The sequence below is a fragment of the Triturus cristatus genome, chromosome 7, assembly GCF_964204655.1.
Source record: "Triturus cristatus chromosome 7, aTriCri1.1, whole genome shotgun sequence".
Lineage (NCBI taxonomy): Eukaryota > Metazoa > Chordata > Amphibia > Caudata > Salamandridae > Triturus > Triturus cristatus.
The window spans coordinates 663,708,260-663,727,275 of NC_140590.1; the positions used below are offsets into that span (position 1 = coordinate 663,708,260).

Sequence of the window (19,016 nt, forward strand, 5' to 3'; positions counted from 1 at the left end):
AGCAGGGGGGAAAGGGGGCACCCCTGATGCGTTCCCTTTTCCCACTTTGCAGGTGTCTGAGATTAGCCCACCAGTCTTAACCCTGGCAGTGGAGTCGGAATACAGGAGAGCCATCCAGTGCACAAAGTCGTCTCCCAGCCCAAACTTCCTCATCACATGGAACAAGTAAGGCCATTCCAGGCTGTCAAATGCTTTTTCTATATCAACTATGAAAATTGTCGCTAAGTCTTCCCTATAGGAGATAGCCTAAATCACTTGCAAAAGGCGCAGAATATTAATCGCTGAGTTTCTAGTGGGAATGAGCCCGGATTGGTCTTTATGTATCAGTGTGGTCATGTGGAGGGAGTAAGCGAGTGGCTAATGTCCTACTAAGTGTTTTGTAGTCTAAGTTAAGCATAGAGACGGACGATATGCCGTTTTATCCCAAGATGACTTTCACGGCTTGAGTAGTGGCATGATGATCGCCTCTCTCGTAGATACAGGTAGGTGACCCACTTGCTTTGCATCGTTGTATAGCTGTACCAGCCTGATGGCCAACAAATCTATGTATGCTAGGTAGAATTCAATTGGTAGTCCTTCCGTGCCTGGTGTTTTATTTTGTGCCATGTTCTTAATAGCCTCCCTCACTTCCCCAATCTCGACTTCCCTCCCTAGAGTATCTGCAACTTCCTCAACCAGAACTGGTAGTTCCACATCCCGTGTGAACCCATTCAGGCCCTCGTCCACTGGGTCCAACTTACTCTGGTATAGGTCTTTGTAACAAGCTAAGAACAAATCATTAATATCTTGCTGGTCATACCTCACTGCCCCATACTGTTCCCTAAGCTCCAGGATCATCGTGCCTATCCTGGCAGGGTTAGCCAACCAAGCCAGAAGCGCTCCCGACTTGTCCCTTTCCGAGTGAGCACGGGTGATGTATTTTTTGTCATCAAAACAACAAGGCGTTCTTACCTGCACTGCCACTGCCTCTCTAGCCTCCAAGAGTTCCCTCTGCTTGTCGGGTTACTCCTGTCTGTCTTTTTCTAGTTCTCTTAGGCGCTGGTCATCCCTCTATATGCCCTGAAGTAACACTTTTCATCTGCCCATCAACTCTGATATATAGCATCCCCCTAATTACTGCTTTAAACACATCCCACTCCACCAATGATTTCGCTGCAGTGTTAGCATTGTCTTGGAAATATTGGACAATAGCTGTATCTATTGCTTCATGAAACACTGGTCCTCCAGGGCCTCGGGTCTCAAGCGCCAGGTGGGGATCTTGGGTCGCGCACGGGACCATTGCAAGCCTATCAACTCAGGATTGTGGTCGACTATCGTCCTAGTGAGGTATTCACTACTACGGACCCCCTCATGTACGTCAGGGAGCACAGTATGGCATCTAATTAGACATGCAGGATGTCCCTCCGCTGTGCAGGAGCATCCGGTGTTCCCGTAGGGTAAGGTGAACGTCTTACGCTGATGCCATCCCCTGCCTGGTGATCTGTCCCTGCTACTTAGGGCCTTCTTCCATGCAGGCGTCCACCAGGGCTTCCTTTCAGAGGCCTGTCTGCCTGCAGCTGCCGAGTTCAGGGGATCCCTCCAGGGCAGCCCAGGCCCCCCACAAACGCCTTCGATTTCCCCAGCCACCTACCAACACTCACAGTGGCCCAGGTTCCTTCACGAAGTGCAGAGCGCTTCTCCGCCAGGCCTCGCCGCTTCACAAGCACCGCAGGTATCTCCTCAGATCTCTCCACGGTGCAGGCACCATTTTGCCTCCTCTCCCACAGTGTCGCGCACCTCTCGCAGCAGAGTCTCCTTATGTGCCGAAGATCTCCCTGGCCCTCCTGGACTTATGTACTGTGCTCAAGGACCCTCTAAAGGGTAGGCTGTGTCACTCTGCCGGGCGCCAACTCACTTTCAGCAGTCCGTGGCAGTTGCTCGCTATACTTCACAGCACGAGCGCCATCTTGGAGCCGTCACCATCCATGCACAACTGGTGCATGGATGTTACTATGAGTGTAGCAGTGGTACCTGAGTAAATATATGAGTGCCTGAGTGATTGGATGAGTGCAAACATAGTGGTTGGTTGATTGCATGTGTGCATGGGTAGTGTGTGGTTGAATGGATGAGTGCATATGTAGTGCCTGAGTAAATGGAAGAGTGGAACGGTAGTGCCTGGGTTAATGGATGAGTGCATGGATAATGTCTGCGTGAATGCATGAGTGCATGGATAGTGCCTGGGTGATTGGATGAGCGCATGGGTACTGCCTGAGTAAATGGATGAGCGCATGGATAGTACCTGAGTGAACAGATGAGTGTGTTGGTTGTGCCTGAGTGATTGCATGTGCCAATAGGTAGTGCCTGGGTGAATGGATGAGTGTGTGAGTAGTGCCTGAGTGAATAGGTAAGTGCATGGGTACTTACTAAGGGATTTGATAAGTGCATAGTTGGTGCCCGGGTGAATGCATGAGTGCCTGGGCGATTGGATATGTGCCCGCATTGTGCCTGGGTGAATAGATGAGTGCATGGATAATGCCAGAGTGAATGAATGAGTGCATGGGTAGTGCCAGGATCATTCAATATGTGTATGGGTAGTGCCTGAGAGAATAGATGAGCCCATGCATACTGCATGAATGAACGGATGAGTGCAACGGTAGGGCCTGGGTGAGTGGAAGAATGTATGAGTAGTGCCTGGTTGATTGGATGAGTGCATGCATAATGCCTGGGTGGTTGTATGGGTGCATGAGTAATGATTGGGTGAGTGGATGAGTAGTGCCTGGGTGAGTGGATGAGTCCAAGGGTAGTGCCTGAGTGATTGGATTTGTGCATGGGTAGTGTCTGTGTGAATGACTGAGTGGAAGGATAACACCTGAGTGATTGGATGAGTGCAGAATAGTGCCTGGCTAATTGCATGAGTACAAGGTTAGTGCCTAGGTGATTAGGTGAGTGTATTGATAGTGTCTGGGTGATTGGGTGAATGAATCCATAGTTTTTGTGTGATTGTGTTAATGCATGGATAGTGCCTGGGTGTTTGGATGAGTGCATGGGTACTGCCTGGGTGATTGATGAGTGCATGAGTATCACCTGGATACATGGATGAGTGCATGGATAATGCCTGGGTGAATCATTGACTGTAAGTGTAGTGCCTGGATGAATGGATGAGTGCATGGGACATGCCTGAGTGAATGGGTGAGCACATGGGAAGTATCTAAGTGAATAGATGAATGCATGGATAATGGCTAGGTAAATGAATCAGTGCATGGGTAGTACCTGGGTGAATGGATAAGTGCATGGGTCGTGCCTGAGTGAATGTATGAGCACATGCATAGTATCTGAGTGAACAGATGAGTACAGGGATGTGTCCGTGGATAGTGGCTGGGTGAATGGATGAGTGTGTGGGTAGTACCTGAGTGAATAGATGAGTGCATAGGTACTGGCTGAGTGATCCAATATGTTCATTGTTAGTGCCTGGGTGAATGCATGACTGATGAGTGAATGGATGAGTGCAAGTGCACTGCCTTGGTAAATAGACTAGTGCTTGGATAGTGCCTGAGTGCATGGATGAATGCCTGCATAGTGCCTGAGTGAATGCATGAGTGGAAGGTTACTGTGTAGGTGATTGGATGTGTGCATGCACAGTGCCTGGGTGAATAGATGAGTGCATGGCTAATACCAGAGTGAATGAATCAGTGCATGGGTAATGCCTGGATCATTTGATAAGTCTATGGGTAGTGCCTTAGTGAATGGGTGACCACATGCATACTGCCTGAGTGAATAGACAAGTACAAGGGTAGTGCCTGGTTGATTGAATGAGTGCTCCAGTACCTTCTGAATGAATGGATAATGTCTGGGTGAATGAATGAGTGAATGGGTAGTGCCTGGGTGATTGGATGAGTGCATGGATAGTGGCTGGGTGAATAGATAAGTGCACTGGTACTGCCTGGGTGAATGGATGAGTAAAAGGGTAGTGATTCATTGTGTGCATGGTTAGTATGTGGGTGAATTGATGAGTGCATGGGTAGTGCGTGATTGAATGGATCAGTTTAACAGTAGCACCTTAGTAAATGAATGATTGGAAGGGTAATGCCTTAGTGATTGGTTGAGTGCAAGATAGTGCCTCGGTAATTGTATTAGTGCAAGGGTAGTGGCTGGATGATTGGGTGAGTGGATAGATAGTGCCTGGGTGACTGGGTGAATGGATGCATGATGCTTGGATGATTGGGCGAGTACATGGATAGAGCCTGGGTGATTAGATGAGTGCATGGGTAGTGCCCTAGTTAATGCATGAGTGCATGGGTAGTGCCTGAGTGAATGGAAGAGTGCAAGCGTAGTGCCTCAGTGAATACATGAGTGCAAGGGTAACGCCTGGATGAATGGATGAGTAGAAGGTTAATGCCTGGGTGAATGAACTAGTGCATGGGTAGTGCCTGGGTGAATGGATGAGTGCATGGGTAGTGCCTCAGTGAATGGATGAGGGCAAGGGTAGTGTCTGGGTAATTAGGTGAGTGCATTAGAGATTCTGTCAGTGCATAGATAGTGCCTGAGTGAATGGATGAGTGTATGGGTACTGCTTGGATAATTGGATAAGTGCATGGGTAGTGCCTGGTTGATTGAATGAGTGCATGAGTAGTGCATAGGTGAATAGATGTCTGCAGAGTAGCGTCTGGGTGATTGGATGAATGCAAGGTTAGGCCCTGGGTAATTGAATGACTGCAAGGGTAGGGGTTTGGTAACTGGGTGAGTACACAGATAGGGTATGGGTAATTGGGTGAATGCATGGATACTCTGCGTGATTGGGTGAGTGCATGGATAGTGCATGGGTAATTGTATGAGTCCATGAGTAGTGACGGGATGAGTGCACGGGCAGTGCCTCATTTGATAGATGAGTGCATACATAGTGTCTGGGTATTTGCATAGTGCATGGGTAGCGCCTGGGTAATAGGATGACTGCCTGAGTAGTGGCTGGGAGATTAGATGAATTAAGGTGCAGTACATGAGTAATTTGATGACTGCTTATGTAGTGGCTGGATGACTGAACTAGTGCAACTGTTGTGCATGGGAGATGGGATGAGTACATGAGTAGTAACTCAATGAATCTATTACTAGATTATTGATTTGACACACATTACATGTGTTAAATCACTAATCTAGTAATATCTCGACCTCCAACCACTGTGAAGAAATAAAAAAAAGACAAGAATATATTGGAATTGTATTTCGAACATTAGGCAACCAAACAAAATAAAATATTTTTTTGCCAAAACTTTAATTCAACATAGACAAATGTTTTCTTGTTTTTTCCTGTTTTCAGCTTTCATACTTGTTCATTTTCAACAGAGCTTTGTATGAAGACTCCTCATGAAACCGTGGAAAAAAACAATCAGTGGATTGTAAAAAAAAAAAATGTGGACAGTAGATCATTATAACTATGTCATACTGTTCACTGCACTCACTACATGTTTTTTAATAGTGGTTTGCTGATAGCTTACTACATTAATGAAAACAGCTATATGGTAAAAAGTTTCTGATATTATTATATCTTGTACTGAATGTCCAAGAATTATGAAGCAGTCTTCATTTTTGCATATCCTTTAATTAACATCATCCCTGTTAGACCAAATGATGTCTAAATTGTGCTTATTCCATGTCTGAAAAACAGAATTCTTAGTACAACATAGAACTTGCTGTAGCAGAAACAAAAGGGGACTTTTTTTAGTTGTGAAGAGACTTGTCACATGCTACTTAAGGCTACTGGTATTATAGTACCTCCATTTACACTTTATCTGTAGTAACACACTGTAGTCCTCAAATATTTATAAAATGTATTGCCATAGTTAAAAAGAGTCCTTTATGTCTAACAGCTTGCTGTAGACAATACACCCAATAGGCTGAATAATGTCTCAGAAACACATACATAATCCATATATATATATCAACACTGTACCACATTTTCTTGTCTTAGATTTTCCTTCAAACTTCGGTTCTAGATAAAGCAGACATGAGTTTGACTTTTTGGGTAGTCTTGATTTGAATGTTACTTGTATGTCATTGCACTCTGCTTAACCTGTTCGAAATCTTAAATATATTGTGTATTGCCTAGAGGTTATATTAACTCCTTCATGAAATATGATTGCTATAGTTGTGAAAGTTCTTTTTGAGATGGAAATGTGTGCAGCTTTAAAGTTTGTAATTTTAGTTCCTAACCTAGGGCCAGATGTGCAACCAGGGAATTTGCGACTCGCAAATTGGTATGTACTACAGTCGCTGCGACACTGATTGCGATTCCCAAAGGGGTTGCAAATTGCATGCCACATGCATATTCATGAGGCTCTTGCAATTTGCAACCGCATTGGGAATGGCTGACCCTCCCAGGTATGGTGGCCTGCTGGGCTCTGCAGACCTCCATGTCTGGGTCTGCTTTACAATAAAAAGTTTTTTTTAATGGGAGCCTGTTTTCCTTAAAGGAAACTGGGAGGCATTTAAAAAATAAAAATAAAACATTTTCTGTAAATTTTTTAAGGGCAGTTTGTAGTCTCTGGGACCACTGTCTGCCCTTAAAAAATATTTTTGGAGCCAGTCACAAAGGGGAAGGGGTTCCCTGCGGACCCCTTCCCGTTTGCAAGTGGTTACCACCCTTATGTGAAGGGTGGTAAACTGCGACTGTTTTGCAACCACAATTGCGGTCGCAAAATAGTCATACATGGCCTTTGGCATCGTTATTAGGAAGGGAACGTCCCTTCCTAATAGCGAGTCGCAAATCCTATTTAGCGAGTTGCAAATAAATTGCGACTCGCCAAATGGGGTTTGTACATGGCCCTGTAGGTTTTTGCATGCGCAAATGGGTCGCGAAACCGTTCACACATTCAAAAATGGGTCTTACATCTGGCCCTTAGTACCATACACTCTGCATCGTTGTAGCATGACTATGAAATATTTTCCATACTTCTGTAGAAACAACGTTTACTTAAGTTCTGATCTGCAGTTTGGACAGGTCATATCATGATGAGCGTTTGTAGTTAAATCTTCAAATTGCACAGCTTCACAATCTGGTAACGTCAAGTAGAGAAATCGTACTGAATTGATTTCAGTGCTAGACGTAAATTCACAATCATCACAGTTGTGGGTCCATTTATAAGTTAAACCAGACAATTTATTGATATTCAAATTGTCTTCATCTAATAGTCCTAGCATTACCATTAGAACTGCTTGAGCATCCAGCTGAAGATTTTGAGAGAACACTACTGATCCAGTACAGTCAACAGTGAGTTTCCTTATTCCAGTAGCAGAATGTAAAATAAGAAGATAAGAAGACATTATTTTATCTACCTTTTCTTTAATAGAATTTGTAAAATAAGGCAAATGATATAGTCCATTTAACACTACATTTGCATAACAGTTCACTTCATTCCTCATTGTGTTCTAGTTTTCTTTTCTGTTCAACTGTGATATACTGTTTAGATATTTTGAGCTTTGGACATAGTATTGCTTTTTGAAACACAGGATACTGGCCTAAATGTGGTGCATATTGAGCTCTTAATCGATTATACTCCGTTACACAGCTCACATCAGCACTTACTTTCTTCCCATCAAAATCAATCAGAAATAAACCGGACAATTTTCGTATTCGCGAAAAAGGAAAGTATGACATTCCTTCTTTGAATACACTACTATCAATATTAACAAAACACATATCTACACTTAAGCCTTGCGATTTATGAATAGTTACTGCACATGCTAAAGACACTGGGAACGGCTTTCGCTGGACATACAAGTCTTTCAGAATTAGGAAACATACAATGCATCTACTAATCTGCTTAACTTCCGCAATATCATCAAATGTTATGGCTACATATTCAACATTATTTCTAGTTGGATAATTAACAAACTTCATAATTTTACTCATTGCACCATTCACTAGCCCTTCTTCAACATTTAAATTACGACGTAAGATTACAGAACAATTTTTACAGATACGTAACTGTTTTTCTAATCCTGCAGTTTTTGACACAGACTTTTCTAACCTATCCAATTTCGATTGCAGTTTTTCTGTTAGTAGCACTGTAACTCCTTGATGTTCTATTTTATTTTGCTCTAATTTCAACGATCTCTTCTTTTTCCAGTTGCAATATTTGTTCATTGACTTTACTACACTCAAGAGTTGGCATCCAATAAACAATAGAGTTCTCCTCCTTAACAAAATTGTACATTACTTCAGCACCTGAAACATTACTTGGAAACAAGTTTTTGATGAAGTAGGTTTGTAATACTGTCTTTCCCTCTTTTGTGAGGACTCACACTCTTATATCCTTTAGTATATATGCATAATGCATATCTGATGCTGGGCACATATTTTGGATTAACTCTTAGTATTGAAAACGTTCCCAAATGTTTCCATTTCCAATACTTCCTAGTGAATTCCTTGTTTCATTATGTAGTAGTGTCTTGAATACAGGTTGTCCTTTTACGGGAATTAGTTGTAGCAGGTCTCCAAAAACTATGAAGTGTTTTCCTCCACAAAATACATCATAGTCAGTTTTTAATATTTGGTTCGTTCTTAAATGTATAAAAGCTAGCATTAGGTTAAACACCATGCTCACTTTATCGATAATTAGTAGCTTTAATGTCTTTAATACTCTTGCCACTGCATGACAAGCATCACCAGATAATTTGTTGCATTTTATGTTGTTGTCATGTTCAACAGGCAGCATTAACAATCGATGAAGGGTAAATCCTCTAACGTTATGAGCAGCTAAGCCTGCTGGTGCAGTGACTACACACGACAAATTGGAATCTGTTCGCTTCTGTAGGTAACTTGTCAGTACTTTAATCAAGAAGCCTTTTCCAGTTCTAGCTTGACCACTTATGTACAATAGAACTGGTTTATACGTAGAAAATGCACACTTTTTATTCTCATGGAGAAACCAGTGTTTTACTTTACCTTTTTCCTCTTCAAAAATGTCTTTCTGATCTGCATTGAATTGTTGTATTAGTAGTTCTGGATCCATAGTTTCCTGTCTTCCATGCTGTATTGCATTCTCCACCTCATTGATAGCTATTGCAGCTTCATTTTAAATGATTGGCTGTCCAAGAGGATCTTGACATCCAGGTGCTGAAGTTTGACTGCTTTGAGAACTCTCTCTTGCTATTTCAGCAGCAATTGGTTCTTCTTGTTCAATCTCATCTCTCAACATTTGAAGATACACTGGAACACTCAATGCTGTCTTTCACAGCATTGAAAGATACTTCATAACAGTCAAATTCTCCTGATAGCTCACTTTCAGTTCGCCATGGCTTAAACAACTGTAACAAGGCTAAATAGAAAAACGTTCTTTTGTCTTGAGTTTGGCAACTTAGCTTTCGATGGTTGATTTCCTTTGCTATGTCTATGACAAAACAAATTTCGTTGCGCACGCGGCATCACATTTTGCGATGCAGCGCATGCAAAGGAATTCGTTTTATTTATTTAAATGTGTACTTACCTCCGTTCATCCATATTCCGGTGTTTACATTTCCCAACCCTGCCCCTCCCCCGCCCGCCTCACTGCCCCACCGAACTCCCTCCATGGACCGCTACTGCTGTTTTACCATACATACACTTTTCTTCTGAGCTATGTGTGAGTAAAATCTAGGTATCACACTTGATAAATAATTGCATACATGGCTCTCTGGAAACATACATCGCTTTGTTACTCAGCGTGCACATGCATCAGTAAGTTTCTAAAATGGAAAACAACATTTTGAAAGTTTTCAAAGCACAAAACCTTTTGTGAATGGCATACCTACATAATTTCTCAAATACTTATTCTGCATTCTAAAACATATGTTAAGCATATCTCAAACAAAGGTTACACTCTAAATGAAACTAGCACAAGAACTCTCGAGGCATTCTGCACTATTAATAAACAAACCATGTTTAAAGAAAAACACTACCCTCACCATATATATGACATTTTCATCTGCCTTTATGAACATAGATCACCATGTAAACATGTATGCAATTTCTTAATAGATGTACACCTTCAAGCCATCTTTCCAAAAATATATATCTCTCTGCATCTTTAAGTAAACTAAAAAGTCCCACTGTGTATATATACCTATGTGTAAGCACAAACACCATATCTCACCATCTAAGCATATGGAAAGCGGTCATACGTGTTAAAAACCACATTGCCATACACTTCCCAATACATACCTAACAAGTATTTCTTCTTTCTATTACATATACAGGCGGACAACATGTTCTCATCTTTCATTTCTCACTACCCAGAATACAAATAACAGATGTATCTATTCAATACATGATGTTTAGACATTTAAAACATTCTTAGTTCCTTATTGCAACTTTCCACAAGACTATACTGTTATTTTTCAATAAAATACACAATGTAATAAAGAGGCACTAATTCATTTTTCTCTTAATTCACAAAACATTCACCACTAACCTCTTAAACACATATTTTCTAATAGATACAGTTCATCTCATATATTTTTTCACATCACTGTGATATTCCTTTCAATCAAACTCCCATATACATCTTCATTTTTTAATGTACATTTTTTAAATAATTACAAAGTTATCTACATACCAGTGAATTGAGTTTGTAGATTAGATTGTTGTTTTGGCTCTTTCTGGATAGTTTTGACACTGTTAAGGTTTGTAAAAAGTAAGCACAAGAATGGTACACCACTCTCATACAAAGCAAGTCTAAAATGTCAACCTCTTCAACTTTCCACTCTATCATCATGAGAAAGGCAGCAAATGAAATCATGTCTTTCATTTTAGACTACTGCATCTCCACTTGTGAATGGTTAGCATCTCTTAACCCTTTCCCTCTCTTTCAAAATGAGGTTCGAATTAGCATGTTACCGCTATGTTTTCACGATCATCTCAGAGGAATCGTGAAATAAAATGAGAGTTCAAACATATATCTAGCTTCATTTTTCTGAAACTGAAATACTGCACAACAGTTTATTACTTAGTCCGGAGTTGGAAATTAACATTCGCCATTACTTACATTGTGTCGTCACTCCTCAACTTTAAAAAAAAGAAATCAGTCTCTTTAACACACTTCCCCCAGTACAGTCTTAGCTCAGTGTACCTAGCAACCCAATGGAACCAGTAGGACACAAGTTCACAGCGCATTCTAGAAGGTACATGCTGCTTCCAAATAAGATACAGCAGGTGTCCTTTACTCCACAGATTCAAAAGCAATCCATGTCTGTATTTCATTCATTTTCTTAAACAACAGTCAATAATAAGACTTATTGCTAAGGCATCCACCATACTAACTAATTTTATTCACTTTCAAGCTGGCAACATTAAATGAAATTTATCGTTTTTTAAATAAAAAAAAACCCTCCATTTTAACTGCTTTTCCTTGGGAAATCTACCACATGGAGCTCCAGCCTTCTCCTGACTACTATTGCTCCTTCACTTCAAAATGCTTAAAGTATGAACTGTGGGCCACAGCTATGTCTATTGGTCTAAAGAGGCTACAAAGAAGAGAGGTACTGACAGGCACTTGGGTTTGCCAAATGTGCAGATTACTTGGTTTGGTCAGAGAGGGTTACAAATTCATAAGTTGCTGCCTTTGGTTAAATCCATTGTGGATTCCCAAGCTCCTCCCCTCATCATTGTGCACTCTGGTGGCAATGACTGGGGTAGGGCTCAAAATCCGAATGAAAGAATCCTTTGCAGAACTGATGTCCCTTTTCCCTCACACTGTCTTGGTGTATTCTAATATATTCCAAAGATAGAAATGGAAGTGGTCAAACCAATTATGTCCACAGATTGACAAAGCCAGGAAACATGTTAATAAAAGTGTTTCTGCATTCCTCAGAGATATTCGAATGAGCTGTATCTATAACAACAATTTGTGTTTTGACGTGCCTAGAATTTATACAAATGATGGAGTGCACTTTACAGATGAAGGCAACAGGGTGTTTCTAACTTATCTGAAACTCTGCATCTGCTCTTATGTGTCAAGACATATACACACAACCAACGCAACAGCTCTAGTCAGAGCCACCCTAGCACCCAAAATATTGTGACTTATTTTTTGTGGATCTTCATGATGACATCGCAATCCCCGTTGACTTGTCGCGAAAATAGAAAACAAAAAAAGACATTGAATGACCGCCAACACACACAAAAATAATATGTAAGAAAATCCATTTTGAACATTACCCTACACATATTACTATATAAGTATTTCTTTAAAAACATGTTTAAACTGAAGTTTTTGTACTAATTTTCTTTAAACTCTATCTTTAAGACCTATTTTGCGTTTTTGCAGTGATTTGGGGCGTCGCGATGACGTCGTTAAGAGCCTTTCCATAAAGTCTAAACACATACATCCACATATACTACAGTTTGTTACAGATTAGGGGTTCATTACTGTACACTTTAAACTCATGATGTTTAGTCTATTTCTAGAAAAACCATCTCTAAAACCTATTTTCTGTTTTTGTGGTAGGCCAGAGATAGCGATTCTTGCGGTTACGTCATGAAAGCTGAAAGCAAAAGCAGGAATTTAATAGCCACCACCACAAAAACAATTATAACTATATAATTAATTCTAACCATCACAGTAGATAATTCACTATATACAAAGATCTATAAAAACATTTATCAATATCTCAGTAGCTCTATAACAATGCATATTAACGATTCACTGATATATTTTCTTATATTTCCACCAATATTCATGACGCCATTGAAAGTCGCAATGTCCCAGCGATTGAACTTCAAATCAATTTTGGACACATCTTTTGTGTCACTAACACCCCCATTTCTCAACCATGGGGTCAGAGTATCTCTACCCGGACCCCTTATGTGGGCATTCATACAAATTTTCAGCCTCGGGAACCATTCCCGATAGATAAAATGGTGGCTGCAACTTTCTATTCAGATTACATCCAGCCAATCAGAGCATTCCCGTTGGCGTGCGCATTCGTGATTTATTGCGAAACCCTTGCAAAAATATCTATGTTCAGAGATATCACTATAATTTTAAATTAAAATTTCTCAACATCTACTGAATGGATTTACACAAAATAAGAGAAATGCACTTCCTTGAACCAACATCTATATCCCTGCCAAATCTGATGTAAGTCAGTTCAGAGGTTAGGGCAGTAGGTGTGGCTAAAACTTCCTATGGGAATTAACAGTACTAATGCAACCTTATTTCGTGCCCCAAATTCTGAACATTGCACAGATCACCGCAAACTTTCTATAACAATAGCACCCACCTTGACATTTTTTTGTGTAAATTACATGCAGATTGATGAACATACAACAAAGTTATAGCCAAGAACAAAAAATCTGCTTTTGCTATGGAAACTAGGTTCTAACTATAATTACCTTCTCGTTTAGGGGGAACACATTTTAGTGAAGGCGGAATTTCTGAAAATGTTTATTAATATTAATTATAAATTTAATATATATTAATTTATGTAATTATTTTTTACTTGTTTAATTTGACTGGTAGTGCTGTAAAGTTTATTTTTTAGTTTATAGTTAGATTGAGGTAACTTACCTTTTATTTTATAGTAAAATGTTTTAATTATGTTTTAATAAGTATTACATTTTATTACTTTTCCCTATACTTTACCAAAGGGAGTAGTGCGCCCCTGTGGCAGAGACCTCCGGATAGGTGTGAAAAGTTACTACCAGTAACTTTCACTCCAAAATCCTGTTTTAACAGGCAACATCCAGATTGTGAGGCTGTGCAGACATGCAAGTCTGCATCTAATAGTAAATCTACACTTGAAAAAGATGAATAGAAGTAAGTGTCAAATTACTACAAGGTGCAGTAGTATGTATACACATGAGTAAATCTATGCGTGTAAATTTAACTTAGTAAATAGGAGTAAGTAACTTTGCATTTGTAAATCCAATCAAAGGAGTTTCAAACTGATTCTTAAGTCTACATCTAGAAGTAAATCTCCAAAATCCAAAAAAGTGGACGCTTACACCTTGGTTAGGAGTACAGCTATACTTGAGTAGATCTACACCAGTAAACTTTGTGATTGAGGCCCAAGGTTTGGATTGTGGATCCTGTGAATCTCTAGGCCCTTAATGATAATTCAAATGTACCCTACAATTTGGCTTCCAAGTAACGTAAGGCACCTACATCAATTACCTTATGACCTTTATGCAACAAGCGAATAAGTTATGTTAAAAGCCTTGAAATCTACTACAGCCATATTGGTACCTCTAACAACAGTTGAAAAGAACAATGAGCAAAGTGGTTCCAGGTCCCAGTTCAGGGTAGGTTGCATAAAAAACACAATGGCTCACAAATAACTAATTTATAGTGAAAAATACCAGGTATAAAAAGTAAAATTACTGCAAGTCATGCAACAGTAGAACACCGGAATGTTCAGAGCTCCATTGGATAGAATGGAGTGCTCTGGACATCCAATGGCCGGTAGGAGCCAGGAGCATCACCATTCCAATGTTTGTTCACAGCTCTTGCTGTGAACAAAGACCTCACAGAGTCCGAGGGGATTTCAACCCCCTTGGGCTCTGTGAGGACTTTGTTTTACAGAGGAGAAAATTCTGCCTTCTAGGGGCGGAATATTCTAATGGCCTTAGAGCCCTCCATAGTGGGCCTTGCTAGCCATTAAAGACCCACTCCTTTGTTAAAGGCCCTCGCCTTTGGCGCAGGCCTTTAACACTGGAGAGGGCTTTTAAAGGCCAGTAGAGCACGCTATGGCAAGCTCTAAGGTTATAATAGCAAGTTCCATTGTTAACAACAGATTTATTTGTTCTCATGGAGCATTTCTGAGAGATAACAATATAACCAGAAATTGTGCAGTGACCCCTATTTGAAAGAACCATAATCAAACTTGAGTGTTCACGAAAGTGAAATATGAAAGTCATGTTGGTAACCAAACAGCTAGATAATTACAGCAGGATGGCACTGAGTGTTGTTACATCACTGAAATAACACGCAGTTTGCTTGCATTAAGTGTTGATGGGGTTTTGACACTCCCTGGGGAAAATGCAGGATATAATTTAAGGAATGGAACCTACTGTAATGCCACGGCACCATGGAGGGTAGAATAAATAAAAGACATACTGCTGTCCAGTTTAGGGTAAGTGCTGTTTCTCAGTTCCCTCTACCCTTGGGAAATCCTTTGTCAGGAAACATGTTTTTTCTCCTTTAACTCATTATAACTAATGACTAATAAAACAAAGACATTATTCTAGCTAGAAGGGTGCTTCTTCCACCTGCAACAAATTCCACAGCACATATAAAATTCAGCTATTAATTCTAAAGCAAGAGTTTCCAGGGAAATGCATTTGAGGCCTACAAGATTCAGCTAACAGAAGAGAATAAACTGTGAGCTTTACGAAATTTCATAGGAAATAAGGCATATATCTATATGTAAAACAAAATTATTATCGAATTTAGTACATTAAATCCTTCGGTGCTCATGACGGAATGGTTCCGTCATGAGCACCGGTGCGCCTGAGCTCATGACGGAACCATTCCGTCATGAGGATAAGGGCACGAAATCCCTCTGCTGCAAACAGCAGAGGGATTTCCTGTTTTTTGGGGGGGCCTCAGGACGTGGGGAAGAGCTTCCCCAACCTCCAGAGGCCCCTCACTTGTTTTCAATCCAATGACGATCGCACGCATGGCACGCTGTCGTCATTAGATTGAAAACGAAACTGAAACTTGGTTTCAGTTTTTGGCTTCAGTTTTAGTGTTTCAGTGCTTGTGGGGCTATCTCAGCCCCCCGAGCACTGAAACACTTGGGAGGGGCATCGTTGGAAAGGGGAGAATCTCCCCTTTCCAATGGTACCCCTCTCTAGTGGATCCCTGCTTGGGGATCACCCCCAGGGATCCACCCACTAGGCACCAGGGAGGGGAGAGCGGCCCCTTGGGCAAGGGCCTTTGCTCCACCATATTGTTGGGGCTAAATTCAGTCTTTCTGCCCCCCATGGGGGGCAGATGGGGTCTACAGCCCCCAATCTGCCCCCTGGGGGCAGAAAGCCCACTGGAAACCAGGGATTTTTTTTATTATGTAAATTAGGGGTGGGGACTGCCCAATATGGGCACAGCAATGCCCCCAAACCCTCCTGCACAATTAGAGTGTTTCTGCCCTCCCAGGGAGGGGGGGGCAGAAAACACCCTAGACGCCAGGAATTTTTTTTATGCACCAGGGGTGGGGTCTGCCCAGAATGGGCATGCCAAAGCCCCCACCCTACCCCCCTAGAGTAAGAATAAGACTTTCTGCCCCCCCAAGAGGGAGATGGGGGCAATAGCCCCATATCTGCCCCCCGGGGGGGCAGAAAGCCCACTAGGCCCCAGGGATTCTTTTTATATATATAAGTAGGGGTGGGGGCTGCCCAGAATGGGCATTCAAATACCCCCACCCAAAAGAAAAAATGCTACTGTCTTTCTGCCTTCCAGGAGCGTCTTATCTGCCCGCCCCGGGGGCAGAAAGCCCACTAGGCAACTGGGATTTTTATTTTTCCAAACTTCAGGGCGGGGCTGCCCAGATTCGCCATGTCAATGCCCCATACCCCACAAAAAATGCCACACTCTTTCTGCCCCCCACCCTCAGGAGGCAGATAGGGGCAATAGCCTCTGATCTCCCCCCCCCCACCGGGTAGGGCAGAGAGCCCACGAGGCATCAGCGATTATGCTGGCTTTTTTCATATGAAGGGGTTGGGGCTGCCCAGAATGGGCATCCCAATGTCCCCATCCACCCAAACAAAATAGCCAGTCTTTGTGCCCCTCATGGGGGGATATCGGGGCAGTAGCCCCCAATTTTCCCCCTTCTCAGGGCAGCACAATGCCCACTAGGCACTCAATGTTTTGTGGAATGTGCCTACTTCTGGATTTTGGGTCCTGTGTGGGAAAGTTGTGGCATCCCCAGGCTGACACAAATTTCCAACCACCCAGTGTTCCCCCAGGTCTTCCGATAAAAATGGTGCCTCACTTGTGTGGGAGGCCCAAGTACCCACGACAGGCAAGGGCCCAAAACGTATTGAGGCGACATCAAAATTGCCTATCACAAAACGACCTGGTTTTGCAAGGGGGGTTACCTGGGTTTTTGGCCCCAAGCTCGGTGGCCAGCTAGGGAAACCTACCAAACCCACACATTTCTGTAAACTAGACAACCAGGGGATTCCAGGGAGGTATGGCTTGCGTGGATCCCCCAACGTTTTCTTATCCAGAATCCCCTGCAAACCTCTAATTTAACTGGAAAAATCACTTTTCAACACATTTTTGTGTGGGAAAGTTGTGGCATCACCGGGCTGACACTTTTGGCTAATTTCTAGCTCCCTCCAGGGGAATCAACAAACCCTGGATACCTTTAGAATCCACATGATGTTGGAAAAAAAGGACGCAAATTTGGCGTGGATACCTTATGTGGTCAAAAAGTTACAGGGGCCAAAGCGCGAACTACCCCAAATAGCCAAAAAAAGGCTTAGCAAGGGGGGGAAAAGGACTAGCAGCGAAGGGGTTAATAGCTGTCAATACCACAACACGAGCTATTCAAGTTAATATTTTATGCTGGTTACATCCACTTTTTACATTCATTCTCCATGTTACTACCTAATAGCCTAAACACATAATGTTTCAAGTTATTAAATTTCCAAATTCTAACACTTTACATTAATATGACAAAGCATTATATGCGGGTGCACAATACACGTGTGATTATAATGCACCTCTACAAAGAAAATGCAATTTCCACTATATCACCCTAAATAGGGCTAGCAATGTAATGGCCTTCCAGTAACAGCCCCTACTCTTTGGGGCCATCAGAGAAAGTTTTGCATCAACAAAGTCAACGGGAGCTCCGTTAACAAAAAGGTTATGGTCTGCCTGTCACCATATGAAGCGGGCAGTCAGAGAGTTTGACAGACAGGTTAGCTTGTACCCTTTATGATATATTAACTTGTCTGCCACTCTCTAAATCAGGTGAATATTTCCTTTCTATTTTAATGCATTAGAAGAGGCAACAGTACCTTCAACTACACAGCTCATGATTTGGTTTGAAAACTTGGCGATGCAGGTTCACCTTTTTCCACACAGTAACAACTTTATTTATGCAATCCATATAAAAATGGGACAAGGTTCACAAAATCAGACATTTTAATCACCTCCAGAAACACATTGTTCCAAATCCGGATGCGCTCTGTGGAGCTGAAGTTTCTCAGAAATGCATTGCTAATGATGTTCATTAAAACTGGATAACCATTAATGGACTGGATACTTGTTGATAGAGCAAACCTGTAGTTCTGCAGGATGAGAAACATTTTCATCAAAATATAAGTAACTGGATGCCATATACACGACTCTCTATCAAACATTTACAAGAAAAAACTGATTTACAAAACATTTTTGGGGAGTGGTTGTTTTGTTCGAGTCTTAGATACAAGTTTTGTCTGAATATCTACCATTGATACACAAAGCAATTTCTGTAAATCATTTTACTCTAGGCTAAGCAGAAGCATCCGGTGTGGGTAAGCGCAGTGGGGCGGGGTCGGGTGGGCCGGGGAGGGATGTCGACAGATGACAGAATAGGGAAAATTAAATACATAAATTAATCCTTTTCTGTTGTCTGTCGACATCCCCCCTACCCCGCCCCACCACGCTTTCCTGCACCAGCCACTGCTGAGGCTAAAGTATGTCTTATTCTTGGAAACTACTCACAGAAATAACTCACTGTAACAACTACTTGAGGAAGACGGAGAAGATGTAGAGAAAGAGCATGAATGTCTTTTGTATGTCTCAGGAAAAGGCAATGATGAGATACCACTTTTCTCCTGATGTGATCCTAGACATAGATGGAGAATAGGAGCAACAAATCTTATCAATATCGGTGTGCTTTCATGCCATACCTGAGCAAGTCAACATACTGGTCGCCCTCCCCTACCTGGCCACCTAACAATTCCAGAGGACTGGCAGGGCCAAGGCTTGCACTGTACAGGCCAGCCAGTCCATGTGCTTACACCAAGTGTTGACCTGCATACCAGCCAAACTTAGCAGTATATCACGATGCACAAT

General features: G+C 41.8%; 1 protein-coding gene across 5 annotated transcripts in view; it reads right to left on the reverse strand.

The window, feature by feature from the left end:
- LOC146810317 (ATP-binding cassette sub-family A member 10-like) overlaps window positions 1-19,016 on the reverse strand; it is a 1,555,322-nt gene that overhangs the window by 447,299 nt on the left and 1,089,007 nt on the right. For 4 of the 5 annotated variants that reach the window (XM_085617313.1, XM_085617310.1, XM_085617311.1 and 1 more), the window contains one exon: window positions 18,110-18,247. The exons of the other annotated variant lie outside the window; for it this stretch is intronic. In XM_085617313.1, coding sequence (XP_085473439.1) covers window positions 18,110-18,247 — 138 coding nt within the window. The remainder of the gene's footprint in view (window positions 1-18,109; window positions 18,248-19,016) is intronic. 5 annotated transcript variants of the gene reach the window in all.